Source organism: Marmota marmota, unplaced genomic scaffold (assembly GCF_001458135.2).
Source record: "Marmota marmota marmota unplaced genomic scaffold, marMar, whole genome shotgun sequence".
Lineage (NCBI taxonomy): Eukaryota > Metazoa > Chordata > Mammalia > Rodentia > Sciuridae > Marmota > Marmota marmota.
In genome coordinates this window covers 20,511,826-20,537,497 of record NW_026000005.1, presented here as the reverse complement: position 1 = coordinate 20,537,497, position 25,672 = coordinate 20,511,826, and the positions used below count along the sequence as shown (strand labels likewise).

The following is a 25,672-nucleotide window of genomic DNA, read 5'->3' as shown; positions in this document are numbered from 1 at the left end:
CCCCCCCCCCCCCCCCCAAAAAAAAGATGTTTAAGTAGGACCCTATAGTAGACTGATGAGAGGCGAGCCCGAAGAGTATTCATTTATTTACTTTACTTACTTGTCGGCTGGGGATGAAACCTAGGGCCTAGCACTTCATAGGTAAATGCTCTACCACTGATCTACAACTCAAGCCCTAGCACTTTTATTTTTAAATTTTCGATATGTTATAGACCAGTTTATTATGTAAAATATGATAGAAAAATGAAAATTAAAAGACACAGCAAATATATGCCCTAATTTTTATTTTAATTACCATACAATTAACATTTCATTTAATATGATCAGAATAAGGATAAAATAGGAACAAGAAAAGAATTATATAAACTGTATACAATTATTGAAAGGTGATGATTTTTCATGATTAATATAGAAGAGAGGTCAATAGACTTTCTGTAAAGGGCTAGAATGTAAATATTTTTATCTTTTGTGGGTAAGTATTCAACTTTGCTATTATAATTCAAAACCAACTACAGTGCAATATAATGAATGATGTAGCTATGTTCCAATAAAACTTAAAATAAATGGAAGAGTGGATTTGGCCCTAACATAGATAATCAGTAAAGTTTTATATTTAACAAATGAGCTTTTTTCTTGCTTAATATGTCTAAATTTTATTTTAATAACACTCATATATGGAAAAAGGTTTTCAGAAGTAAATTGATCATAACTTTCTAAGCAATGTCAGGAAATTTAGGACTGACATATAGTCTCAAAATTCATCTTTAATCCTTGATAATAAGCCAGATCCAACAATATAACCTATAAAGTTATGGGTAGATTGAAATTCTTCTGGTGAACAAAGAGAGTCCAGATTTTATGTACTTTTGTGTGGAGGTTAACAAATTAACCTTAAAATAGCTTATGTTGCAATCAGTGTGTCAAGTTAAATGTACATGCATTTAACAGTACTCAAACTGGTTTCCTGGTGTGTTCATAAGCTTGGATATTGCAGCAATATCAAATAATTATAAAAGTTTCTAAATATTTATTCTTAATTCCTAGGCTTATGAACTAGAAAGTTTATAGACTGGCGCTTGCCTATATACCATATACTTTGAGAGTGCTAATAAATAGTATAGCTTAGAATGAGGAAGTTAGAAAAAAGAGTTACATTATTGCATTATTTAATTTTGGCCCTCGACCAGAGTTTTAGAAATGTAATGAAGAGTATTCCTTTCAGTTGTGAAAAGGATATTATGAAAGAAATAACAGCTTATGGGAACATATTAGAGACCTGCCTCCCCTCTCCCCACCCCACCCCCTCACCCCAGGAAAAAAAAAGAACTATCCCCATGTTTCAGCAGGTATGGAAAAATTGAGAAGGAGATTTGTTTAAAAGAGAATAAGACAAATGTAATTTTGGGCAAAGTGAAGTTGTGATGATATACATCTGGGTAGAGTAGGGCTTGACTACTTTCATCTGGAATGAATTTATTGATTAGAGGTCCAGATAGTAAATATTTCCAGCTCTTTGAGCTAGAAAGTTTCTGTTGTGACCACCCAGCTCTGCTGATGTAACATTGTATTGAGAAGGATTCTTAGGTACTGGCTTCATTAGGAAACTGTAGAGGTATGTTGATCATAATAGTGGAAAGGTGAAGATACTTTGAAGACTGCCACTGAAAAGAGTTTAGAAAGTGAGCAGGTTGGACAGGACATACATAGATACTTCTTAATTTATAAGTAAAAGGTAAACAGTAACAGGAAAAATGAATTTAATAAAGGAAAGGCTTGATGAAGGGACAAGTAGTGATATCCATGTTTCTAGTAGTGCTTGAAACTATTTTAAATAATTCAAGAGCAGTATTTGATAGTCCATATAATGAAGCTGCCATTCAGCAATCATTTGTGAACCTTCTATTATGGAGAACTGAGGATACCAAAATGATTAAGACAGTTCTTCACAGATTGGTGAGATTATACCTATTAATAGAAATACAGACAAACAAAAATTACTCGAGATGGCACGTACCTATAATCCCAGCAGCTTGGGAGGCTGAGACAGGACCATCACGAGTTCAAAGCCAGTCTAAATGGCAAGGTGCTAAGCAACTCAGTGAGACCCTATCTCCAAAATACAAAATAAGGCTGGGGATATAGCTCAGTGGTTGAGTGCTCCTAAATTCAATCCCTAGTTCCAAAAAAATACATAAATAAAAATTACTCCTTAATGAATGCTGTAACAATTATAGCAGTTATTATGGAGTGTTTACTATATGCCAGAATCTGTGCTCAGTGCTTTATATATGCATCTGTCTAGAAAAACCTATAATGTGTACAAAAAATCACAGATGGTAGCAGAGCCAGGTTTAGATCTCAGCCTATTTAATTTTAAAACCTACACTCTTCACTATTACTGCCCAACCTCCATAGAGTTGTATACAAGCTACAGGGGCTGCTAAAGTACAAAGGCATTCTCTAAGACATACCAAGGAATATTTTAGAGGTGGTGATATCAGTTTTTGAAGGATGAATAGAATTTGTCAGGAAGACAGGGAGAAAGTGATGTAAGAGAGAAATGCATGATTCATCCATACACCTGCAAGTCATGAGGTATGGCTGAAACACAAATTGCAAAATGGACTGTAGTAAAAATAAGTTTTAGGGACTGGATAAGGGAGGGCCTGTATATCAAGCAAAAGAGTATATATTTCTTCTATTGATAAGGTGTGGAAAAGTGATCAGATGGTTTTAAGTAAAGGTGTTTGCCAATCAGATCTGTATCTTATAAAGCCCGTGTTGGCAATATGAACTGGCTTCTCTTGGAGTCCATACAAAGTGAGAGCTGTGGGAATAGGGGCAGGGGATGAACTAGAGACTCAGTCAAGAATGGGAGAAGGGTGGCTGTGTATGGTGGTGCATGCCTTAATCCCACCTTGGGAGGCTGAAGCAGGAGGATCTCAAGATTGTGGCCAGCATTGGCAACTTAGCAAGACCCTGTCTCAAAAAAAGAAAGGAAAAAAAAAGGGGGGCTGGGGATGTAGCTCAGTGGTAGAGCACCCCTAGATTCAGTGTGTGTGTGTGTGTGTGTGTGTAAATGAGTAAATAAAAGGTAGAGATATAAAGTAATACCAGTAAGAAAGCTGGGTTCTAGGATGATCCTGGAATTTTTGGACTTAAGGTCTTGGTAGATAAAGGTACTATGAAATTTGATAGGGAATATAGAAGGAAAAGGAGGTTTCAGGGAAATATAACTATACTGTACCTTGTGCCAGTAATTATTTCAAGTATTGTTGAGTCACCCAAGAGGTATTTGCCTATCAGAGATAGTCACCCATTGATGACTATCTTGTACTACCTTTTACTTTCATTCTCATGTTTTCTTTGTAGTTTAATAATTATTTATAATCAGAGAGCTTTTGTTTCAATGTAAAACCTAAATGATTTCAGCTAAGTTGCTTTGTGTTTATGTGTTTCTTTTTGATAAGAGGATTTCCCCACCCCTTCTGTGGATCAGCATCTTACAGTCCAAAAAATGATACCTTTTTTCAGGTATAAAGAGTGAGCCAAGGACTGAGTCATAAAGCATGCCTAGATTATTTAGAAGGAGGAGGACAATAAATGTAACAGGGGACCAGGGTAATGTCTATGGGACCCAAATGGAGGAATGATTTCAAGGAAAGTTTTTTTATAAAACCCTACTGAATTATGGAAGACTAAGGAGATCAAGAAAAAAGAAGCCAGTGCATTTGTAGAGAGTCATGAGAATCTTTTATTTTTTTTTATTAGTTGTTCAAAACATTACAAAGTTCTTGACATATTATATAGAATCTTTTATTTTTAAGATTTGTGGGTGCATGTGCAAACAGTTAGGAATGGTGGAGCCAATAAAATGGCCTTAACATACAAATTCAACTATATCTTCTCTATTTCAGGAAGAAAAGGACTGAGATAGTTAACTAGTTTATACCTTTGTTCTCAGTAAAAAATGTCCCAGTGTGAGTGGTAACTTGAGAAATGTATATCTGTTCCTTCATTTAGGCTCATTTTCCATGTGCCTGTTATAGTGCATGTGTTGTGAGCATCATGAAAATAAATATTGGATTTTTTAAATTTAAAATGTCCCCTAAGAGAATCCATCTATTTTATTTGATGTTCAACTAAAGGGACTGTCATCTGTTCAACACCATATTCTATTTTATAAGTTATTCAATGTATTATAGAGTTTTAGACACAAAATAAAGAATACCACACTTTGTGGGTGATTTAAGAGATTTTAAACATAATTTGAGCGTGCATAGTTTTCACTTGTCTTTAGATCCTATTTTCTGGCCCATCTGCCTCTTAGTGAAGATATGCCTCCAGGATATATGGTAAGAGAAGGAAGGAGTGTTAAGTTGTTGATGGAGAAAAGAATATGATCGAAGCCAGGTATGTGGCACACACCTGTAATCCCAGCAGCATGGGAGGCTGAGGCCATGAGTTCAAAGCCAGCCGCAGCAGTGGCGAAGAGCTAAGCAGCTCAGTGAGACCCTGTCTCTAAATAAAATACTGGGGATATGGCTCAGTGGTTGAGTGCCCCTGAGTTCAATTCCTGGTACCCCCCCCCCAAAAAAAAATTGGGAAAGCAGCAAGGTCAAAGTTATTTGTATTTCATTTATTGAGAAATTTGTGGATAATTAGAAGATTTAAGATTTGAAGATGCTGGGGAGAAAGATTAATAAAGGTAAAAATAGTACTCAATATGGGTAAGTTTTTCTTACTGATAAAAGTAGCAGACAGGTTTTTTTCTTCAGACTTTAGGTAAATGAAATAAGGCTGTTTTCTACTGTTGTTCATTAAAACATTTTTTTATATGTTTATTTTTCTGGTTACAGCTTCAGAGCTAGCAAAAACAACAAGAAAATGTGTTTCATTCAGTTTGAAGAATGATCCTGAAGATACAAAAAACATTCCTCAAAGTAGCAAGGGTAAGTTCTTTGAAGAGAATTTTTATAGATGATTCAAGTTAAGAGTATGTTACTTTTTTTCTTATCCAAGTGAATTTTCATGAATTTTCTTCTGTTCGGAACATTCAGAAAAATGCAGTTAGTACTCCAGTGTGTCTTTATATACATATATTTATCAGTCAATAAAAGCAGTTTTTCTGTCCTAACTAAAGTTGTACATATTGACAGCGTCAACTAAGAAAGGTCTTTATATCCTATGTCATTTCCTTGAGTTAGCTAGCCAGTTGTTCATGGAAGACTTGGCTTTGACAATTACTAAGTATAATAAGGAGTTCAGAGTTCAGAAGTCATGATTTGTGGAGAATTGTGGAGAATCTTTTTTGAACAACCATTCAAACTAGGTTAAACAGGCTACTTTTTAATAATCAAACATTCAAAAGGCTCTATTTTCTTTCTTTTTTTTTTTTGTTAGAATGCTATGCAAATGCAGGAGGTAGCTGTTACTAATGGGAGTAGTCATGACATTAATAGTGATAATTTAACTTCTATTGGAATGGTAGTTAATTGAGATTCAATAGTATGTAGTGGCTTCTGTGTAAAAACTACAAATTTGCTTTAAACAAAACTAGACCATGATGAAAAGCTAAGTGTCTGTAGTAAATCATGTTTTTTGTTTCATTTAGGGCATTCTGCTTCAGACAAAGTCCAGCTGAAGGTAAGCAATTGACTAAAAACAAGCAAATAGGGGCTGGGGATGTGGCTCAAGCGGTAGCATGCTCGCCTGGCATGCGTGCAGCCCCGGGTTCAATCCTCAGCACCACATACAAACAAAGATGTTGTGTCCGCCAGGAAAAAAAAATAAATTCTCTCTCTCTCTCTCTCTCTCTGTCTCTCTTTAAAAAAAAAACCAAAAAAACAAGCAAATAACTTAGTGTTACTAATTAAGTCGTGAACAATAAGCATTTCATCTTTTATCTTAGTTTATATAGTGTGATTTATAGGTATTTATCAGTTAAATACTGAGTTTTTAATTGTATTTATTTATTTACTTATTTTGGGGGTACTAAGGATTGAACTCAGGGGCACTTGACCACTGAGCCACATCTCCAGCCCTGTTTTGTATTTAGTGACAGAGTCTCACTGAGTTGCTTAAGTACGTACCTTGCTTTTACTGAGGCTGGCTTTGAATTCATGACGTTAGCCTCCCAAGCTGCTGGGGTTGCAGGCATGTGCCCCCATGCCTGGCTGTTATTTATTTGTGTGTGTGTGGTATTAGGGATCAAACCCAGGGGCTCACATTCTAGGCAATCACTCTACCATTGAGCTACATCCCCAGCACAGTATTTAACTTATAGATGAAGAGATTGATGTTCAGAGTGGTAAAGTCTGAATGCATCTAACTCAGAATGGGTAAAGTTAGAAAATGAGCCTGGTCTTCTGAACTGTTCTCGTTCTGCTGTGTCAGAACTGTTCCTGGGTATTTTCAACTTAGAGCTGACCTGGGAATTTTATGTGTTTTTCCTTGGTTATTATATATAATTCTCTGATGTTACTTGGAGAGGTTGATCTCAAGATCCACTAAATCTATTAACCATAATTTAATTATACATTTGAAAACTAAGTTGGTTTAATTATATTCATTACAGGGTAACTAAAAAGAATTGACAGTTTTTATCTCCTACTTTATGTTTTGGTGGTTTTGTTTTTTCAGTATGGTCCTGCCTGGATTTGGGCAAACTCAAATGGTTATGAAGGAATATAGGACATTGAATATATAAGTGGGAGTGTTTCCAGGTCTTTCTATCTATAGGTTTATACATGCCTGGGCTATGTACAGGCTTAGGTAGAGAATCCCTTAGATAAAAATTAAGTATAGACATTCAAGACCATGGTTATGGTCTTGCAGTAATGCTCTTCTATTTAGGCAAGTCTAGGTGTAGGATTGAATATGTTAGACATGTCAGAGTCTCCTTTGTTTGTTTGTTTTTGTTTTTGTTTTTGAAATAGGGTCTCACTATACAACCCAGATTAGCCTTGAACTTGAGATCCTCCTGCCTCAGCCTCTTGAGTAGCTGGTATGACAGGTGTTAACCACTGTGCCTGGCATTCCTTCAACTTTAATGGTGCTTTTTTTTCCCTTTGTTGTATCTTCTGTTATATCACTATTTAAAAAAAAAAGCTAGAAACCAAGCAAAAATTGAGATACATTAGAGCATTATTTTTCAAGTTAATATATCACAGTACATTAGTAGATCTTGTCAATTCTCCCAAAAGACCATTAGAAAACCCATCAATGAGTATTTGAGCATTCCCTACCACAATAAGAGACAGCACCATGACGGAGTCCTAATAGCTGTCTTAAAAGAGGAAGTTTAAGAGAATTAAATATATCAAGCTTGAGGATTTAGCTCAAGTTTTTTTAAGGCATGTCTTTCAAGATGAAGAACTGATTGGGATTGGGCAAAGTTGGGGACACCGTATTTTAGGATTGATTGACATAGTAAAGAGAAGGTCTTGAAGTATGTCTTGACAATTGATCTTGTTTGATAAGAGGAACATGGTGTTTGCTCTATGGAGTAATTTTTTGTCCTCATGGAGAATAGTTTGTCCTAATGGACAAACTGTAAAGATAGATTAGTTTGCAGAAATTCATGTAACAGAGAAGTTATAAATTAGTCTTATCTTTTTGGAAAGCATTTTCTAAAATAGTTATTTTAACATGAGTGTTCTAGTTCTCAGACTTGATAATTAAGCCATCTAGATGAAATTTTCTCATTTTCAATCTTGAAACCACTTTAGTAAGACATATAAAATAAAAATTTCTATTTCATAAGTATTTTGTCATAACTTTTCAATTATACACACATGTGTTGAGTCAAGATGGAAAAAGGTAAAAAAGAATTTTAATGATTTTGATCAAAACATTTGAAACATACTGCATTATACTTCATAAGCCCATTGGTAAATGATCAACGAGGTTATTGTGATTATTACAGTATTTTTCTTTTTGGCAGGACTGGCAATTGAACCCAGGGCCTCAGGAATGCTAGTCATACACTCTTATCATTGATGTAATACTTAAACATTAGTAAATTTCTAGTGCATTAAAAGATCCATTGCCATATACATAACATATACTATTTCCTTTCATGGTCATCAACACTACATATTATTGCCTTTTTAAAACTATATCTTGCTAACCTTATACATATGGTTCAAAAACTTATGTTTTTTCTTTATATAATAAGAGAAGTACATTCATTGTTTACAAATGTCTGGAATTCATTTTCTAGAAATTAGTAGTCCTTTGGAATTTTTTATATTGCTTTCAATATACTCTTTGTTTTTTCTTTCAACAAAATAATTTTTCATTATCATCTAGTTGTAATATAGTCTATTGAAAGCATAATGTTTTTTCCTAGCATTTCCCCCTCTAATCGGTCATTAACTTCCATTTTATTAACCATCATGCTTTTTTATTTTTAAACAGAACAATGACCAAAATGAATTTCTGTCAACACCACCTCGTAGTCTAAGAAAAAGATTAATAGGTATGTTTTACCTTTTACATGAAGTTTTTATAAAAAATAAAATCTAAGTAAGGATCAATAATGGTTAAGTATAAAGGTTGTAGACTTTGCTTGGGGTTTTAATCTTTGGCTCATCAGTTACTTGGATCTCTGTGACTCCATATTTTCATTTGTAAAATAGACATGATGAGAATTAATTGAAATAGACATACTCATTGTATTTGACCTTGGTACAAGCTTACCAAGTGTTAGCTATTACTTTTTATTATTGCTGTTTCTTTTCATGAAAGAAGGATACGCTCATGTTTTCGAACTGGAGATTCCTTAAGGTCAAAAACTAGAGGACTGTATCTAATCTTAGTACTATACCTTCCACATTATGGTCAGAGAACATTGAAGTCCATTAAAGTAATATGCCTTTGAGTTTGTTTTGAGACAGTCTGGAAGTGGTTCTGTTGATTTATGGAGAAGTTTTATAATGAAATAACCTTAAATATTCATACTTGTACCAAATGCTATTGAAAGCTAAATAAACAAAATATGTATAGAACTATTTTAAAGGTTAATTCTAAATATTAATGAAATAAGTTTATTCAGAAGTTAAAAATGGTTTTAGATGTTGAAATATTTGGTTTTGGGACAAATGGCTGTTGGCCTTTATGTCTCTGAAAGATGTTAACCTCTTGACAATAGTTATATTGGCTAACACTATCAGATCTAGTCAAAACTCAGGGCTTCATGTTTAGTCTTTCCCTGTCGAGGTATGGATTTCATAGAACTATTAATACTACATTTATAGTCAGTCTAAAAAATGGCAATGCTAAATGATTGTCTATTTGAAGTAGTAAAAGGTAATATATGCATTGTATTATGTCATGTCAAATACATTCCATGTCCTATATTTTCTCCTTACCCCAAAGAAGAATCCTCTTTTTAGACAGAAAGTAAACTTTTCCTTCTCAGTCATCACCACTCATATATTCCTACATGTAAATAAAACAGATGTTTTCTGGCACCTCTGTCACTTCTAACTTATGCATGTGTCATGAGCAACAGTCAGTACAAATCTGAATCTATTAAACTATTTATGCCTGGAAAATAGGTCTTTTTTCCCCTTTTTCTTTTTAATGTGTCTATTTATGATATGCTTATTCTGGACAATCTTCTGAGGTAGATCTGTTGTTCAAAATAAACATACTGTTTTGCTTAAAGTTATTTCCTCACCAGATGCAGTGGCACATACCTGCAATCCCAGTGACTTGGGAGTCTGAGGTAGGAGGATTGTGAAGTTAGATAGAGGCCGGCTTCAGCAACTTAGCGAGAATCTGTCTCAAAAATAAAAAATACAAAAGACTGGGGATGTAGCTCAGTGGCAGGTTACCTCTGGGTTAAAAAAAAAAAAAAATATTTGTATAAAAATTTTATTTATATTTATTAAATTCTTGAATCAGTTCTGGGATGCAATGATATATAGATCAGTGGTGATAACAGTAGTTGTCATTTATTGAGTGCTAGTTATATCAGGATGGTATTTTTAGTGGGAAGCAACAGAAAATTCTGCAGTACTGGTATAAGCTATAGACATTTAAAAATCTTAGTAGCATATGAGGTCTAGAGGTGTAATTAGGTCTACAGTGTCATTAATGGCCCAGGTTGTTCTTATCTATTTACTCTGCCATCAGCATTTTTCGTTTTTTGGTTTGATACTTTAACTGATGAATAGCTTCTATAATTTTAAGTTATGGGTGTAAATAGGGGCTTTTCTTCCACAAATGAGGAATATCTTTTCCTGAAGCTTCCAGCAGTTTTTTCCTCAAGTCTCACTGGTCAAAGGGTTATGTAGCCAACCCTAGATGCAAGGGAAGCTGGGAAAGCAAGTATTTAACAGAGGGAAAAGATGATTACCAGGATTCATCCCCTCGATTAGAACACATTACTACATTTTATGAAAATGGAGTTTTTTTTTGTTTTTGTTTTTGTTTTTTAATTTGTCAGTCTTTTTTTTTTTTTAATATTTATTTTTTAGTTCTCGGCAGACACAACATCTTTGTTGGTATGTGGGGCTGAGGATCGAACCTGGGCCGCACGCATGCCAGGCGAGCGCGCTACCGCCTGAGCCACATCCCCAGCCCAAAAAAATGGAGTTCTTTTAGCAAGGAAGAAGAAAGGTATTAGGTGTGGTTCACAGTTTTACCAGTTCCTATATGTTGGGCATTATTAGTTGCTTTAGATACATTTCAACATGATCTTCTCAATGGTTTATTAAATTAGATACTACTAGCTGAATCTGATAAATGAGGAAGCTGGTACTCAGAGAATTTATGTAACTAACTTTGATGAAATAATGAGCAAGTAATGACAAAACAAGAATTCAAAGTCTCTTACTCAAAAGCCTATACTCTTTTCATTAACCTACAATGACTCTATTGTTTAAACTTTCCCAATTACTCTTTCCCCCCATAGTGCCAAGGTCTCATTCTGACAGTGAAAGTGAATATTCTGCTTCCAACTCAGAGGATGATGAAGGGGTTGCACAGGAGTATGAAGAGACCACTAATGCAGTCACATTCAGCCAAAAGATTGAAGCTCAGAATACAGTAGTTTCGGCTTCTGTTTGCAAAGGAACACCTTCTAAGAAAATGAAAAGAGATAAAAGAGTAAGTGAAGAGAGACGTTAGCCTTAAGAAAAAATTAAATACGATCCTTCAAAGGCAACTCCCCTAACAGAAAAGATCCATAGGAGAGGGGAGGGGTCAACAGTTTTATTCTTCACTTTTCTATATTTTTCTCAACCTTACATGTAAATTCCTACATGTATTTGTTTCTATTTTTGAGCTTTCTCTTCTGGACTCTTTGAACCATTACTACACTATAGGCAGAAGGTGATTGCTCAATTCATTTGTATAACAATGAACTTATAGGAGCTGGGGATATAGTTCAGTTGATAGAGTGCTTGCCTCTCATGTACAAGGCACTGGATTCGGTCTCCAGCGCCATAAAAAAAAAAATTATATAATCTTGTTTTTGTAACCATTGTTGATGTGTTGAAGTCTGTGTAAATGATAGTGATATGGCTGGGCACTGTGGCATCTGCCTATAATCCCAACTACTTTGGAGGCTGAAACAAGAGGATCACAATTTCAAAGCCAGCTTGGGCAATCTAGTGAGATCTTGTCTGAAAATTAAATATGTATATATACACACACATAATACACAATATATACATATTTTATACATATATATTTTATATACACACACACAAATAAAGAATTTTATTGGTGATGGACACCTATAGTTCTAGCTAATTGGAAGGCTGACACAGGATGATTACTTGAGCCCACAAGCTTAAGACAGCTGGGGGATACAGTAAGACCTTGTCTCAAAAAAGAAAAAAAATAATGATTTCACGTGTCCTAGTCCTATTTTAGACTAATCAAACTGTTAGTTTTGGGACTGGGGTTGTAACCCAGTGGTAGAGCTCTTGCCTAGCATGTGTGAGGCAATGGACTCAATCCTCAGCATCACAAAACAAATAAATAAATGAAGGTGTTGTGTCCATCTAAAAAAACGGCGAGGGGCGGGGGGCTGGAGATATAGCTCAGTTGATAGAATGCTTGCCTTGCATGCACAAAGCCCTGAATTCAATCCCCAGCACCACAAAAAAAAAAAAAAAAAAAATCAAAGTTAGTTTTGGGGGCTGGGGTTGTGGTTCAGTATAGAGCATGCATGAGGCACTGGGTTCAATCCTGACACCACATAAAAATAAAAAAGGTATGTGTCCATCTACAACTAAAAAAAATACTTAAAAAAAAAAAGTTAGTTTTGGTAGAATACAAATGTCTAAGACTATTTAGAACTGACTTTACTCTGTCCGATTTCAGAATGACTTAGTAGAAGAATATTTTGAAGCTCACAGCAGTTCAAAAGTTTTAACCTCTGATAGAACACTGCAGAAGTTAAAGAAAGCAAAACTGGACCAGGTATGTTGTAAAGTATGTTAGTCCCAAATTTTTCTTATTATGACCTGAAAATTTTACTACATTAGTCGATAAATTTGAAGTGTACACAAGCAAAATTATTGTCCTGATAAAATAAAACACAAAAGTAATGTGTTGTAATTATTACATATTTATCATATAAACAGTAAGTAATTCACTGGTTTAGAATTCTGTTTGACGCAACGTAAGTATACTTTTTTTGTCATTTTTCTTTTCTTATGGATTTATAATAAACATCATCCTTGATATCCATGTACCATTAGACTCTGATATTTATTTAACTAACATGTTCATTATACCTCACACTGGTCATAAAACAGACTTTGACCTGACTTTCTCATTTACAAACCTGGCAAAACTCATCAAATGCTTGATGATGTTATAGAAGACTTTCCCAGTGCAGTAAGGTAACAGTTTGGTGTATAGCTCATTTTTCAAAAAATACCATATAGCTATACTTGTAGAATTTTTGGCTGATACCTCCCCAAAGAGGAGAAAAATTTTTACTAGAAAGAGGGTTGATAATCTAAGTCTTCTTGACTTACACAGGTTTAGTTCCTTGTCCAAAATGCTTTGGACAAAGTGTTTCAGATTTTGATATTTTGGGATTTCAAATGTTTATATAATACATGAGATATCTTGGTGGTAAGACCCAACTCTTAACCCCCAAATTTATTGTTGTTTCTTATACACACATAGCCTGAATATAATTTTATGCAATATTTTAAAGAACTCTGTTTTGACCATGACCTTTCACATAGAGTCAGTACTCAAAAAGTTTCGGATTTTGGAAATTTTCATTTCTGGATTAGGGATATGAGACCTATACTCTGCAAACTAGGATTTAATGAATTTTCTAAGGTGCATGGAGCTTTTGACAGAGTGTTTGAGACATAGAAAAAAGATAAGGGAATAGCCTGAATAACCTGGTGCTGTGCAGTTTGGGGGATTTTTAGATTTTTATCACCTGGCTGATTGGTATTGAGAGTCAGATTAGAGACTAGATAAAAAAGGCTCAGTGGTAGAGTGCTCATCTAGCACGTGTGAGGGCTTGGGTTCCATCCTAAGCACCACATAAAAGTAAATAAACAAAATAAAGGTATTGTGTCCAACTACTTCTAAAAAAAATAAATACTTAAAAAATAAAAATAAAGTGGATCTGGTAAAAAAAAATAAATAAAGTAAATGTCAAGAAGCTAAGTTGTTGGGCTGGGGATGTGGCTCAAGCGGTAGCGCGCTCGCCTGGCATGCGTGTGGCCTGGGTTCGATCCTCAGCACCACATACAAGCGTGTCCGCTGAAAACTAAAACGAAATAAATATTTAAAAAAAAAATAAAAACACTTGTGTTTAAAAAATAAAAAAGAAGCTAAGTTGTTCCAAGGAAGAGATAATAGTAATGTTTGCTTAGAGCATATATTTTCATATAAGTAACATAGGAGAAGGATAAGTGGATCTAGGATCAAAGTAGGACCTAGAGGCAAAAAGATATCTACAAGGATGAAACAAACAACTTGTTACAGATAATGAAGGAAGGGAAGACCTTTCTTTGATTGTAGAAATAGTATAGCTAACCAGTATAATCTCAGAAGTATGTGACAGTAAGTATTTCTCGTGTCCACCTATTAACAAGAGATTCGATAATCTAGTGTTTGCTCCATGTCTCTCTTCCTCATGGGATCAGTGGGCTAGCTGAAGCATGTTCTTCTAATGAGAATGGCAGAGGTTTAAGAGAAGTGGTAAAACACATGATCTTGTCACTTGTGTCTCATTCTAGTGGCCACAGCAAACAAATCATGTGGCTGAACCACACTCCACCTATTTAGTGGGAGGGACAGCAAAGTCATGTAGGAAAGGGTGCAGATACAGGAGGGGTTAAGTGCTGGGGCCTGTAATCCAGTTCTCCATTGATATTAAAGTTTGAAATCAAAGTGCAAAGATGAGAATCAGCATTCTAGAGTTGTTCATACCCTGAATACAAATACTCAGAAACATACTTAGATATTCCAGCATAAAGAATTACAGGAAGTAGGGCTGGGGTCGTAGCTCAGTGGTAGAGCACTTGTCTAGCACATGTGAGGGACTAGGTTCGATCCTCAACATCACATAAAAATAAAATAAAGGTATTGTATCCATCTAAAACTTAAAAAAAAAAAAAAAGATTTATGGGGAATGCTTTCTCTATTTTTTCAGGACTCTTGACACCAGAAGGGGTGAGAGAGATTTTTAAAAACTTCACAGTTATACTAAAAAGTAGTCCTGTTCTTTAATTATGTGGAAAAATAATTACATAGGCCAGAACACCTGGAATATTGATTATAATTCTAATCTGCAGGATTAAAAGAACATATACATTTAAGGTAAAGTCATGAAAATATGATATTACCAGGATAAAGATGCATATACAGGTTTTTGCTAGAGTTTTCATTTCAAAAAAAAATTATGTTTGATTCACCAGCATGAATTTACAAACTTTGGGTGTAGGGAGTGCATCTCCAGCAGTTTTAATTTTGTTGTACTAAGGACTAAACCCTAGGGCACTCTACCATTGAGCTACATCCCCACCCAGACCTCTCCTCACTTTGAAAAATACTTTATTTTGAGACAGGACTTCACTAAGTTTTCCAAGGCTGGCCTCAAAGTTGGGACCCGCCTGTCTCAGTCTCCCAAGTCTCTGGGAGTGTGCCCAGTCTTCCTCATTTTTTTATATCACTGTTTTTAACATTTTGCCATATTTAGCCAGGCATGGTGATACACACTTTTAATCCTATTGACTTGTAAGGCTGAGTCAAAAGGATTAAAAATGTAAAAGCCAGTCTCCAAAAATAAAATATAGTGAGACCCTCAGAAACTTAGTGAGACCCTGTCTCAAAATAAAGTTAAAACAAAATGGAATAAGGATATAGCTCAGTACCTCCTTGGTAGGCTGAGGCAGGAATATCACAAAGTTTGAGGCCAGCCTCAGCAAATTAGCAAAACACATAAGCAACTTAGTTAAGTGTCTCAAAATTTTAAAAAAAGGACTGGGAATGTAGCTCAGTACTGTAAAGTACCCCTGGCTTCAATCCCCAGTAACAAACAAAACAAAACAAAACAAAAATACAAGTAGATATATAGATAGATAAATATTTGCCATACTTGTCAATGATAAGGATTTGTTAGAAAATAGCTTTTTGTAAAATTGCAGTGATTCAGATTTACTAGTGATAATGGTAAATTATAAGGAACCTTTAATGTTTTCTGAGAATTAAGTGTTGAAAAGTTACCTTAAGTGTTTACATTTTTTCAAATCCATAAGTTGGTGCTTTTTTGCTTTTTGTTTTTGCTTTTGTGATATTGGGGGTCTAACCCAGGACATTACATATGCTGTCAAACAGGTGTTATACCTCTGAGCTAAATGCACTGTTTTTTTGTTTTTTGTTTTTTTGATTCAAGGGTTTTTTAAAGTCTGTCTGGACTTGTCCATGCTGGGAGGCAGACTTGATCATCTCTTTAAAACTTAGCAGATATTTTATACTGTTATTACATATTTGTACTTAAAAATGTTAAAGGTTTTTAAGAAAACAAAATATTTAAGTCATATTTGCAGTATTATGTGTATTCAGTTGATGTATTCATTTCTAAACCTGATAAAGTAATATTTCTATTGATGGCCTCTTCTAACCTCAACCTCTAAGGAAATATTTTTAGTTGGACTGATTATCAGTATGTGGTTTAAGAATTATTTTCTTCCATTTTAAAAAATTTTTAAATTTTTTTTAAGCAAACTCTGCGTAACTTATTGAGCAAGGTTTCTCCTTCCTTTTCTGCTGAACTTAAACAATTAAATCAACAATATGAGAAATTATTTCATAAATGGATGCTGCAGTTACAGTAAGTATTATTATCATAACAAACCCTTGCCAAATAAAGAATATATTTTTATGTTTTTGTTAAAATAATATATTTAATTTTATTTTTATAAATAACTTAATGTACTTATATATATAAATTAATTAAAAGTAGGTATTTTCCCAATTTTATGACTCAAAAAGAGGGATGTCATTTTATTGAATGACTGTAAAAATTCTACATTTTTAAAAAATTTGTAATATGAAGATAAATATCAATATTTTAATCTAGTTTTCCATAGTAAAGTTCCTAAAATGAAAGAATGTATATTTATTGTCTTTTAATATAATTCTATTTACATATACTTTAAGAATTTCATAAGGTTTGTTACTTGAACATTTTAGCATTTTAAAATTATTTCTTAGAATAACTTTTTCAATTTTACCATTTTTCAGATGCCTCAGTTAAACTTTAAATTTCTATTAAAATACATAGAAGAGTGATTAAAATAAAATAAAAATATTTTCTTCTTTACTTGTATTTAAAAGGACCTTAACATAAAATAGTGCTTAAAATGTATGCTAATGTAAATATACCTGCACATTCATAGTTGCATAGTCAATTGGGCCAACTAAATGGGACAGGTCCATCAAACAGTAAGACCATAGAAATTATCATAATTATCCTTAATTGATCCTAGTTTTATGTTGGCAATAGTATATACAGAGGTTATGCTGGGAAGAAAATGATTATCTTTCTTGCAAGGACCTCAGCTTTTCTCAGTAACTGTGGATATGAGGAGTACAAATTTGTACAGCAACTCTTTACTCAAATCCTGTTCCCTTGCTTACCAATTCTTCCTTTTGCCTGTTAATTCAGATTGCTTGATTTACTTTGCTTCCCATTCTAGACCTTGTGGTCAGCTATTCCAGTGGAATTACTAACTGAATTCCTTTATCCCTTTTTTTCTGTTTCTTTGAACTTGCTCATCTCCATCTTCTAGTGTTACCTCTCTCTGTTTATTTCTAGGCTGTAGTGTCATTGCCATAGGGCATCACATAAATACTCTTTGTCTGACTGACCTCCATAAACAGTCATGGAGCTGGATTTAGCTTTAGTGTTTGGAGGGTCTCCTTCACTCTTTTGACTTCTAATACTGTTTGTATGTGAATAACTGTCAAAATTGTTACCTCTAACTTAGACCTCACTCAGTTGTAGCAGATGTGAATATCTGAATGTAGGTTGGATGCTGTGTGAATAATTCAACATACATAAAATTGAGCTCATTTGAAATCCATCACACCTACCTGCCCTCATCCAGCATGGTAAATTCATATCTAAAGAAAACTGATATTCCCTTTTTCCTCTTCCTCACATTAATCTCTCCAAATCCTATTGATTTCACCCCATATAAAACTCTTAACAGTATATTTTTCTTCATGACTTCTAATTCAGGTCTTTCATCTTTGGGAGTTTTGCTCCTCCTTCCTATCCATTCCCCTGACACAACAGTGTGATCTTTCTAAAAAGATCATGTTACTTTCCTTCTGAACTTTTTTGGTTACTTCTAAGTGCTCATTGTCCTTGCAATAAAGTCAATTAATGTCTTTTATGATTTAACAAGACTTATTTATTACTTCTCTGCTTATCTTTCCAATTTAATCTATCAATTTCAACTCTGCTTTAAGCTATTAAACTTTTTAGTATCTTCACTGACCATGGTCTCTTTTGTCTCTGAAAGGTAATGGCATTAGAGAGAAAATTACTAAAGAAGTTGAAACCACAAGGTTTCAAATGGCTAATAGAATGGTTCCCTTACTTTGCACAAGTTGGGAATCAATTTAGACATCTCAGATCTTCCTGTACTCTTTATAAGCTAAAAGTAATCAGTTAATAATGAAATTGGCAATAAGAGGTTTTAAACATTACATGAATGCTATCTTTCCTAACAGCCTTGGCTTCAACATTGTGCTTTATGGTTTGGGTTCTAAGAGAGATTTACTAGAAAGGTTTCGAACCACCATGCTGCAAGATTCCATTCATGTTGTCATCAATGGCTTCTTTCCTGGAATCAGTGTGAAATCAGTAAGTTTAAAAAAGACTAAAGAAAACAATATTTAAAGGGTTTTGTTGTTGTTGTTGTTTTAGCCTTTAAACTAGTTAGATTGCATGGTACTTAAGATTATGTATTTAGAATCAGAGGGTGGCTTTAAAAACCCCACTTTTTTCCTGCTTTTATAACTGATATGTATTAAATCTTAAAGAAATACTAGCTTGTTACTATATCAAATATATATGGAAATTCTCTGCAGGATAGGATTATGGGGTCTGAAATTTTATTATATCTTTATGTAATTTGGTACTCTAAATATAATAATATAAATAATAGTCTGTAGTTTTATGTGTATATCGTAGAGTATTTTTATTTAAAATACTCGTCTCTTCATGCTTTGAGAATTTCTTTAAAGCTTTTAGATGCTGAATATGAACCACCATAGCATTCCTTTAGTGTCCTTTGTGCTTATATCATGTTTCCCTTGATAAGTTTATACTTTTCTAATGTTTTTCACTGTTCAGTTTTTTGTTTTTGCTACTCTATTATTTTTATACTTTTGCTGTACTTCCCTGTTTCTTTTTAGTCATAATTTATGGGAAAAATGAATTAGAAATACTTAAATACCTAGTAGAATTTTTTGAAGTAATTTTTCAAGTTTTAAGTGAAAAATAATTTTTAATTTATATAAAAGGATTGATTTACTAGTTGTATTTATCCTACATGACAATAAATTATAATTGATATTGTACCTTTTGCACTTTTATGATATAGATCTTGAATTCTATAACAGAAGAAGTCCTTGATCATATGGGTACTTTCCGAAGTGTACTGGACCAACTAGACTGGATAATAAACAAATTTAAAGAAGGTAACATGAAGTAGATGATCTGCAGTTTTTGGATGGAGTTAAACATACACTTTTACATATTTATGTATTTGTATACACAAAAATGAGGATTATTAGCTGCCATGGCACATATCTTAATCTCAGCTACTCAAAAGGCAAGAGGATCACTAATTTAAGTCCAGCCTGTGCAACTTAGCTCTATCTCAAAACATTAAGGAAAAAGGGGGGTGGGGGGGGGTATGTGGCTTATTGATGGAACACCCCTGGGTTTAATCCCTAGTCCTGGGGAAAAAATTTTTTTCCATATCATCCATATTAAGATAATGCTGATGTAGATTTCTCTCAAATAATGTCCTTTTTTTTTCTTTTTAATGAATTTGTTCTGTAGACTTCATCTAACTGAAAGAATTTCTCCTACTGTCTTAAATTTGTATAGCTTCTTACTTATAAATGTTCAGGTTTTATGCCTCTAGTTGATTGGTACATCTTTGACAGATTTTTTTGTTTAATATTTTGTAAAACATTTTTATTTCTGGGGCTTAAAGTATATAGCTCAGTGATAAAGTGCTTGCCTAACATTCACAAGGCCCCCTGGGTTCAATCCCCAGCACTGCAAAAAACAATTTTTTTTTTTTTTTAATTTGCGATTCTGGGGGTCAAACCCAGGGACACTCTACCACCAAGCCATATCCTCAGCCCTTTTTTAAATTTTTTTATTTTGAGATAGGGTCTTGCTAAGTTTTCGAGGCTCGAATCAAACTTGTGATCCTCTTGCCTTAGTTTCCCAAGTTGCTGGGATTACTGGCATGGGCCACTATGCCTGGCGCAAAAATAAAGTGAACAAACCATGCATTTCTTTCTTTCTTTCCTCTTTTTTTTGGTACAGAAGATTGAACTCAGGGGCATGCAACCACTGAGCCACATCTCCAGCCCTATTTTATATATAATTTAGAAATAGGGTCTCAGTTGCTTAGCACCTCCCCATTGTTTAGACTGGTTTTGAACTTGCAATCCTCCTGTCTCAGTCTGCTAAGCCACTGGGATTTTTCCCACTGACTTATATTCTCAACCCTTTTGCCTCTTATTCTTTCTACCTCTGGTAGAAGAAAAATTTGTTTACTGTTTCTGAAAGGATTGTTTTCCATCATATACACAAGGTGTTCCTGTTTCTTACTAGGTCTCCGGAGACATTACTACTACCATTGAGTTGGTTTTGTGTTTGTTTGTTTGTTTGTTTTGTTTTGGTACTGATGATTGAACTTGGGTACTCAAAACTGAGCCACATCCCTAGCCCTAATTTGTATTTTATTAGAGACAGGGTCTCAGTGAATTGCTTAGCGCCTTGCAGTTGCTGAGGCAGGTTGGCTTTGAACTCTTAATCCTCCTGCCTCAGCCTCCCAAAATGCTGGGATTACAGACGTGCACCACTGCGCCCAGCACCATTGAGTTTTAATGGAAAAAAAGTAGTTTACCCAATTCTGCTGACCTTCCACATGATTGTTTTTCTATTTTCATATCATTTCAGAGATTTTTGAAGACATTCCCCTTTTTGAGATAGGGTCTTACTAAGTTGCCCAGACAGTATTCAAACTTACAATCTTCCTGATTCAGCTTCCTAAGTCACTAGGATAGCAGTGTACACCACCGTGCCTACATGTAATTTTTTTCCTTCTTAAACCCATTGACCTTGGCTTATTCTTTTGCTCTGATATAGTCCATGATGTTGACAGCTCCATCCTTTAGTTCTTCCATCACAACATTTTATTCCTGGTAGTACTGGAGATTAAACCCATTGGGGCTCTACCACTGAACAACGTCTCTATCCTTTGGGGGGGGGGGGGTTGTTTTGTTTTTTTGAGACAAGGTCTCACTAAGTTGCCCAGTTTGGCCTTGAATTTGTAATCATGCCTTGCCCTTCTGGGAAGCTGGAATTATAGGTGTTGACCATCGCATCCTGCTCTTCATTGACTTTTTGTGTGTGGTACTGTATATTGAACCAAGGGCCACTCAAATACTAAGCAAGCATTCTATCACTGAGTTATATGCCAGCTCTTCATTTATATATTTCTCTGAACTTCCAGATACTTGACCAGTATCCTAAAGCTCTCCCCCGTTTTTTGTCTACTTTGGCTTTTGTGATAATCAGGATTTTCAGTATAATCTCTTACTGCTTAATGGGAACTCTTTTTGTTGTCACTTAATCCACCTTGCAATGTCACATGCAGAGATTCATTTCCAGTCTGCTACATGAATCTTGCTGTTAAAACTGCATTTTTTTAGGGCCTGGCTCAAGTGCTAACCATAATAACCTGCCTATTTTCTAAGTAAATGACCTATCTTTTCAAATAAATTGCATGTCCCTAAGAAATCTTTGTTGTTGTTGTTGTTATTGTAGGTTTTTGTTTTGTTTTGTGGGGTTGTTTGGATTTTGGGGTTTTGTTTTTCTTGTTTTTTAAGGTATTGTTAAGATGGGGTCATGCTATATTGCCTAGTCTGATCTCAAACTCAAGGGCTCAACATCCTCTTGCCTCAGCTTCCTGAGTTGCTGGGACTATAGGTGTGGGCTACCACACCCAACTAGCAACCTTTATTTTGTCCTCTAATATTTTAATATATTCTTTAATACCTAGACTCTGTGTTTGGTAGGGACTTCACAAATATGCACTCAGAATAATAATTGGATTTCCTTCCTTTCAGATTCTTCCTTGAAACTCTTCCTTCTTATCCACAATCTGGATAGCCAGATGTTGAGAGGAGATAAGAGCCAGCAAATTATTGGACAGTTGTCATCTTTGCATAACATATACCTTATAGCATCTATTGATCACCTCAACGCACCTCTCAGTAAGTTACTTTTTCTTTCTTGAGATATCCATCTTACAAAGTTTTCTTATTGTTTTCCAGTATGTTTCCTGTGTAAGATATTTAAAGACACAAGTTGCAAAAAATTTAGGTATTCTCAATTTGATTTAGAGCATAGTTCTAGAAAATAAAAATTCACTTGCTTAAGAGGCATATTTAATTTGTATTTAGTGTACAAATAAAAATTGAGATATTGCCTGACAAGAAATTTAGGTTGTGAGTTACTGGTTTGGATGGAGAAGTGATAAAAATGGAAAATTTCAGAGTTGGTTGCATTGGTATAGGCCTGTAATCCTACCTACTCTGGAGGCTGAGGCCGGGGAATCACAAGTTCAAGGATATCCTGGGCAATTTAGTGAAACTCTTGTCTCAAAATAAAAAGGGCTGGTAATGTATGTAGCTCAGTGGAAGAGTGCTTGCCTAGCATGTCTGAGGCCCTGGGTTCAATCCCTAGTACTGGGAGAAAAAAATTTTTACATCAGCCTGGGCAACTTGGAGAGATCATATCTCAATTTTAAGTATGAAAAGGGATAGGGGTGTAGCTCAGTGGTAGAGCACTTGCCTAGCATGTGCAAGACCTTGGGTCAATCCTCAGTACTTCCCCAACCCCCTACCCCCCAAAAAAAATCAGGATTCATTTTGTTCTATTTAATATTTTCTCATTTTTTTCCTGGAATGGAATCTAGTAACACGAAAATAATTTGTAATTCTTTCCTTTGGACATGTCCTGTAGTGTGGGATCATGCAAAGCAAAGTCTTTATAATTGGCTCTGGTATGAAACTACTACATATAGTCCTTATACTGAAGAAACCTCCTATGAGAATTCTCTTCTGGTTAAACAATCTGGATCTCTGCCACTTAGTTCCCTGACACATGTGTTACGAAGCCTTACCCCTAATGCAAGGTAAGAATGTCAACTCTAATTCTTTTTTAAAAAACTATACAGGTGAGGGTTGGAGATGTAGTCAGTGGTAGAGCAGTAGTATGTACAAAGTGCTGGTTTGATCCCAGTTTTACAAAAAACAAAGAAAAACCCTCTATATATTTGAATGTTTATACTACGAAGTTTATTGGTGCTATACTAAAGTCCCTATTTAAAGGATTACGAGAGATAGTAATAAAAACAGTTATAGTATTGGGTTATACAGTAGGCAAAATACTCAGTTCTAGACTATCAAATTGCCCAGTAATAAACAAAAGAGTACTAATATTTTTTCTTTAATAAATTTTTATATTTCTGAATGAGAGCACCTAAATGGTCATTATGAGAAAAAGCAGAATTTTGGTAGATTTTACTTTTTTTTTCCCCTTTCAAGGTTTAGTTTTATCTTGTTGCCAGGCTGGTCTCAAGCAATCCTCCTGCCTCATGAGTAATTGGTACATAGGTGGGCAGTGTGACACTCGGCTTGGATTTTACTTAAACTTTATGGCTATGTTTAATTATATATAGAGCATTATGATCCCTCTCAAAAGCATAAAATTCTAGATCTGTCTCGTAAGACGAGTTGTTGAAAAATAACAAACCTTCCTGAGAACAGATATGTAAAACCTGAATAGATTAAGAGAAAGAAAGAAGCCAGAAGCAGTGGCCCAGACCCTGTAATACCAGCTACCTAGAAGGCTGTGGCAGAAGGATTGCAAATTCAAGGTCAACTTCAAAAAGTCAGTGAGACCCTGTCTCAAAATAAAAAGGGCTGGAGATGTGGTTCACTGGTAAGGTGTGCACTATGCCCTGGGTTAAATCCCCAGTACTGCAAAAAAGAAAACAAAAACTTTTTAAGAAGAGTTTTTAAAGACATGGGAAAAATCAGTAATTGAAAAGGTGAAGGATAAAATGGTGCATACAGTATATAAATGTATGGATTTATATATTTCCACGGTGCCTCAATCCAGAAAGATTTGATGTAGCAGCATATGCAATATGATCTCTACACCTAATGTTAGTGGCTATTATCTTAGGATTAGGAGGATATTTTCCTCTTTAGTTGTTGGTATATATTCCAAATTTTCTATAAGGAGAACTAATCTGCAGTCAGAAAAGAAAATGCTCTTATATTAAAAAAAAGCTTCTTTTCTATGAGTCAAAAAGAATGATACTCCTTAGAGAAAAGAATAGAAAGAAGATAATGCAGACAGGCCAGATATTTGATGTTCTCTTTGTGTATCTTACTACTAGATGTTATTTCTTGCTATAATTCTAGATGTGACTTCCTGTTTGTTTTCTTTTTCTTTAGGGGGATTTTCAGGCTACTAATAAAGTATCAGCTGGATAACCAGGATAACCCTTCATACATTGGTATCCAATATTTGATACTACTACGTTGTGTAACTTTTGTTTAACCCTAACTTAAAATTCCTTTTTTTTGTGGAATCTAGTGAAAGAACTGCAGTTTCCCAAAGTAGTGAATAAGTGGTTGCTCTGTGATGGGTATGTCCTTCACACAGTAGATTTAATTGTTCAGCTCTCATGACTTATTAGTTCCCTTTTTAAAGTCACTTTATTCACCCTGTTTAAAACTGCTGCAATAGCTGGGCCTAGTACCAAAGACCTGTAATCCCAGCTATTCAAAAGGCTGAGGCAAAAGGATGGTAAATTCAAGGCCAGCTGGATAATTAATTTATTGAGACCCTGCCTCAAAGCATGCAGGGGGTCTTGGGTCCAATCTCCATTGGTAGGAGCGGGAGGCAAAAATAGAATGTCCACAGGCTTATGTTCTGTTTGGTCATAATTGACTACTTTCAGCATTCAGTTCTCTTTAAAAAGTATAGGCCACAGGTGAAAACCTAAAATGTTTTCTCTCGGGTAAGGTTGCTTCTTCCATGGGTTGTTTTTTGTTTGTTTTTGCCAGGTACTGGGGATTGAACTCAGGGGACATCTACCAGTGAGCTACATACCTATCAGCTCTTTGATTTTACTTTGAGACAGGGTCTTGCTATGTTAACCAGGCTGGCCTCAAATTTATGATCCTCCTGCCTCAACCTCTCCAATAGCTGGAATCAGAGACATGCAGCATCACACCTGGCTTGTTTTTTTTCTTTTTTTAAAAATCAATCTTTATTGATGGCTTTGGCATAATATGTTGGCAACACTTTTGTTATCTATTCTTTGATATGGGTATCTGTTTAAGGGTTACATCTTAAATGCAGACTTATGTTCACATCTCCTTTTGATTTCTTTAGGACTTTCTTTTCAAGATTTTTACCAGCAGTGTCGGGAAGCATTCCTTGTTAATAGTGATTTGACACTCCGAGCCCAGTTAACTGAATTCAGGGACCACAAACTTATAAGAACAAAGAAGGTAAGATTCTGCTGTTTTAGGATCATGTACCAGGAGAAGTACATATCATTTACTTTGGGTAAGTATATCTTTGACTCAGACCTGAGTATGAAACAGTTTCCATGGTGGGCCACAAGGATTCCTTTAGTGTATGTGCCATCTTAGTTCTGTAAAAAGAGACATGTAGAAGTATTCTGCTTGGGCTGGGGATGTGGCTCAAGCGGTGGCGCGCTCGCCTGGCATGCGTGCGGCCCGGGTTCGATCCTCAGCACCACATACAAAACAAGGATGTTGTGTCCGCCAAGAACTAAAAAATAAACATTAAAAAAATTCTCTCTCT

General features: G+C 34.9%; 1 protein-coding gene across 5 annotated transcripts in view; it reads left to right on the top strand.

Annotated features, from left to right (window-relative positions):
- The window catches only part of Orc2 (origin recognition complex subunit 2), a 42,076-nt gene that overhangs the window by 13,715 nt on the left and 2,689 nt on the right, over positions 1-25,672 (top strand). For all 5 annotated transcript variants that reach the window (XM_048808271.1, XM_048808270.1, XM_048808269.1 and 2 more), the window contains 12 exons: positions 4,860-4,952; positions 5,615-5,646; positions 8,422-8,482; positions 10,925-11,118; positions 12,343-12,441; positions 16,221-16,330; positions 18,241-18,373; positions 19,116-19,212; positions 21,889-22,035; positions 22,787-22,958; positions 24,289-24,350; positions 25,235-25,353. In XM_048808271.1, coding sequence (XP_048664228.1) covers positions 4,860-4,952; positions 5,615-5,646; positions 8,422-8,482; positions 10,925-11,118; positions 12,343-12,441; positions 16,221-16,330; positions 18,241-18,373; positions 19,116-19,212; positions 21,889-22,035; positions 22,787-22,958; positions 24,289-24,350; positions 25,235-25,353 — 1,319 coding nt within the window. The remainder of the gene's footprint in view (positions 1-4,859; positions 4,953-5,614; positions 5,647-8,421; positions 8,483-10,924; positions 11,119-12,342; positions 12,442-16,220; positions 16,331-18,240; positions 18,374-19,115; positions 19,213-21,888; positions 22,036-22,786; positions 22,959-24,288; positions 24,351-25,234; positions 25,354-25,672) is intronic.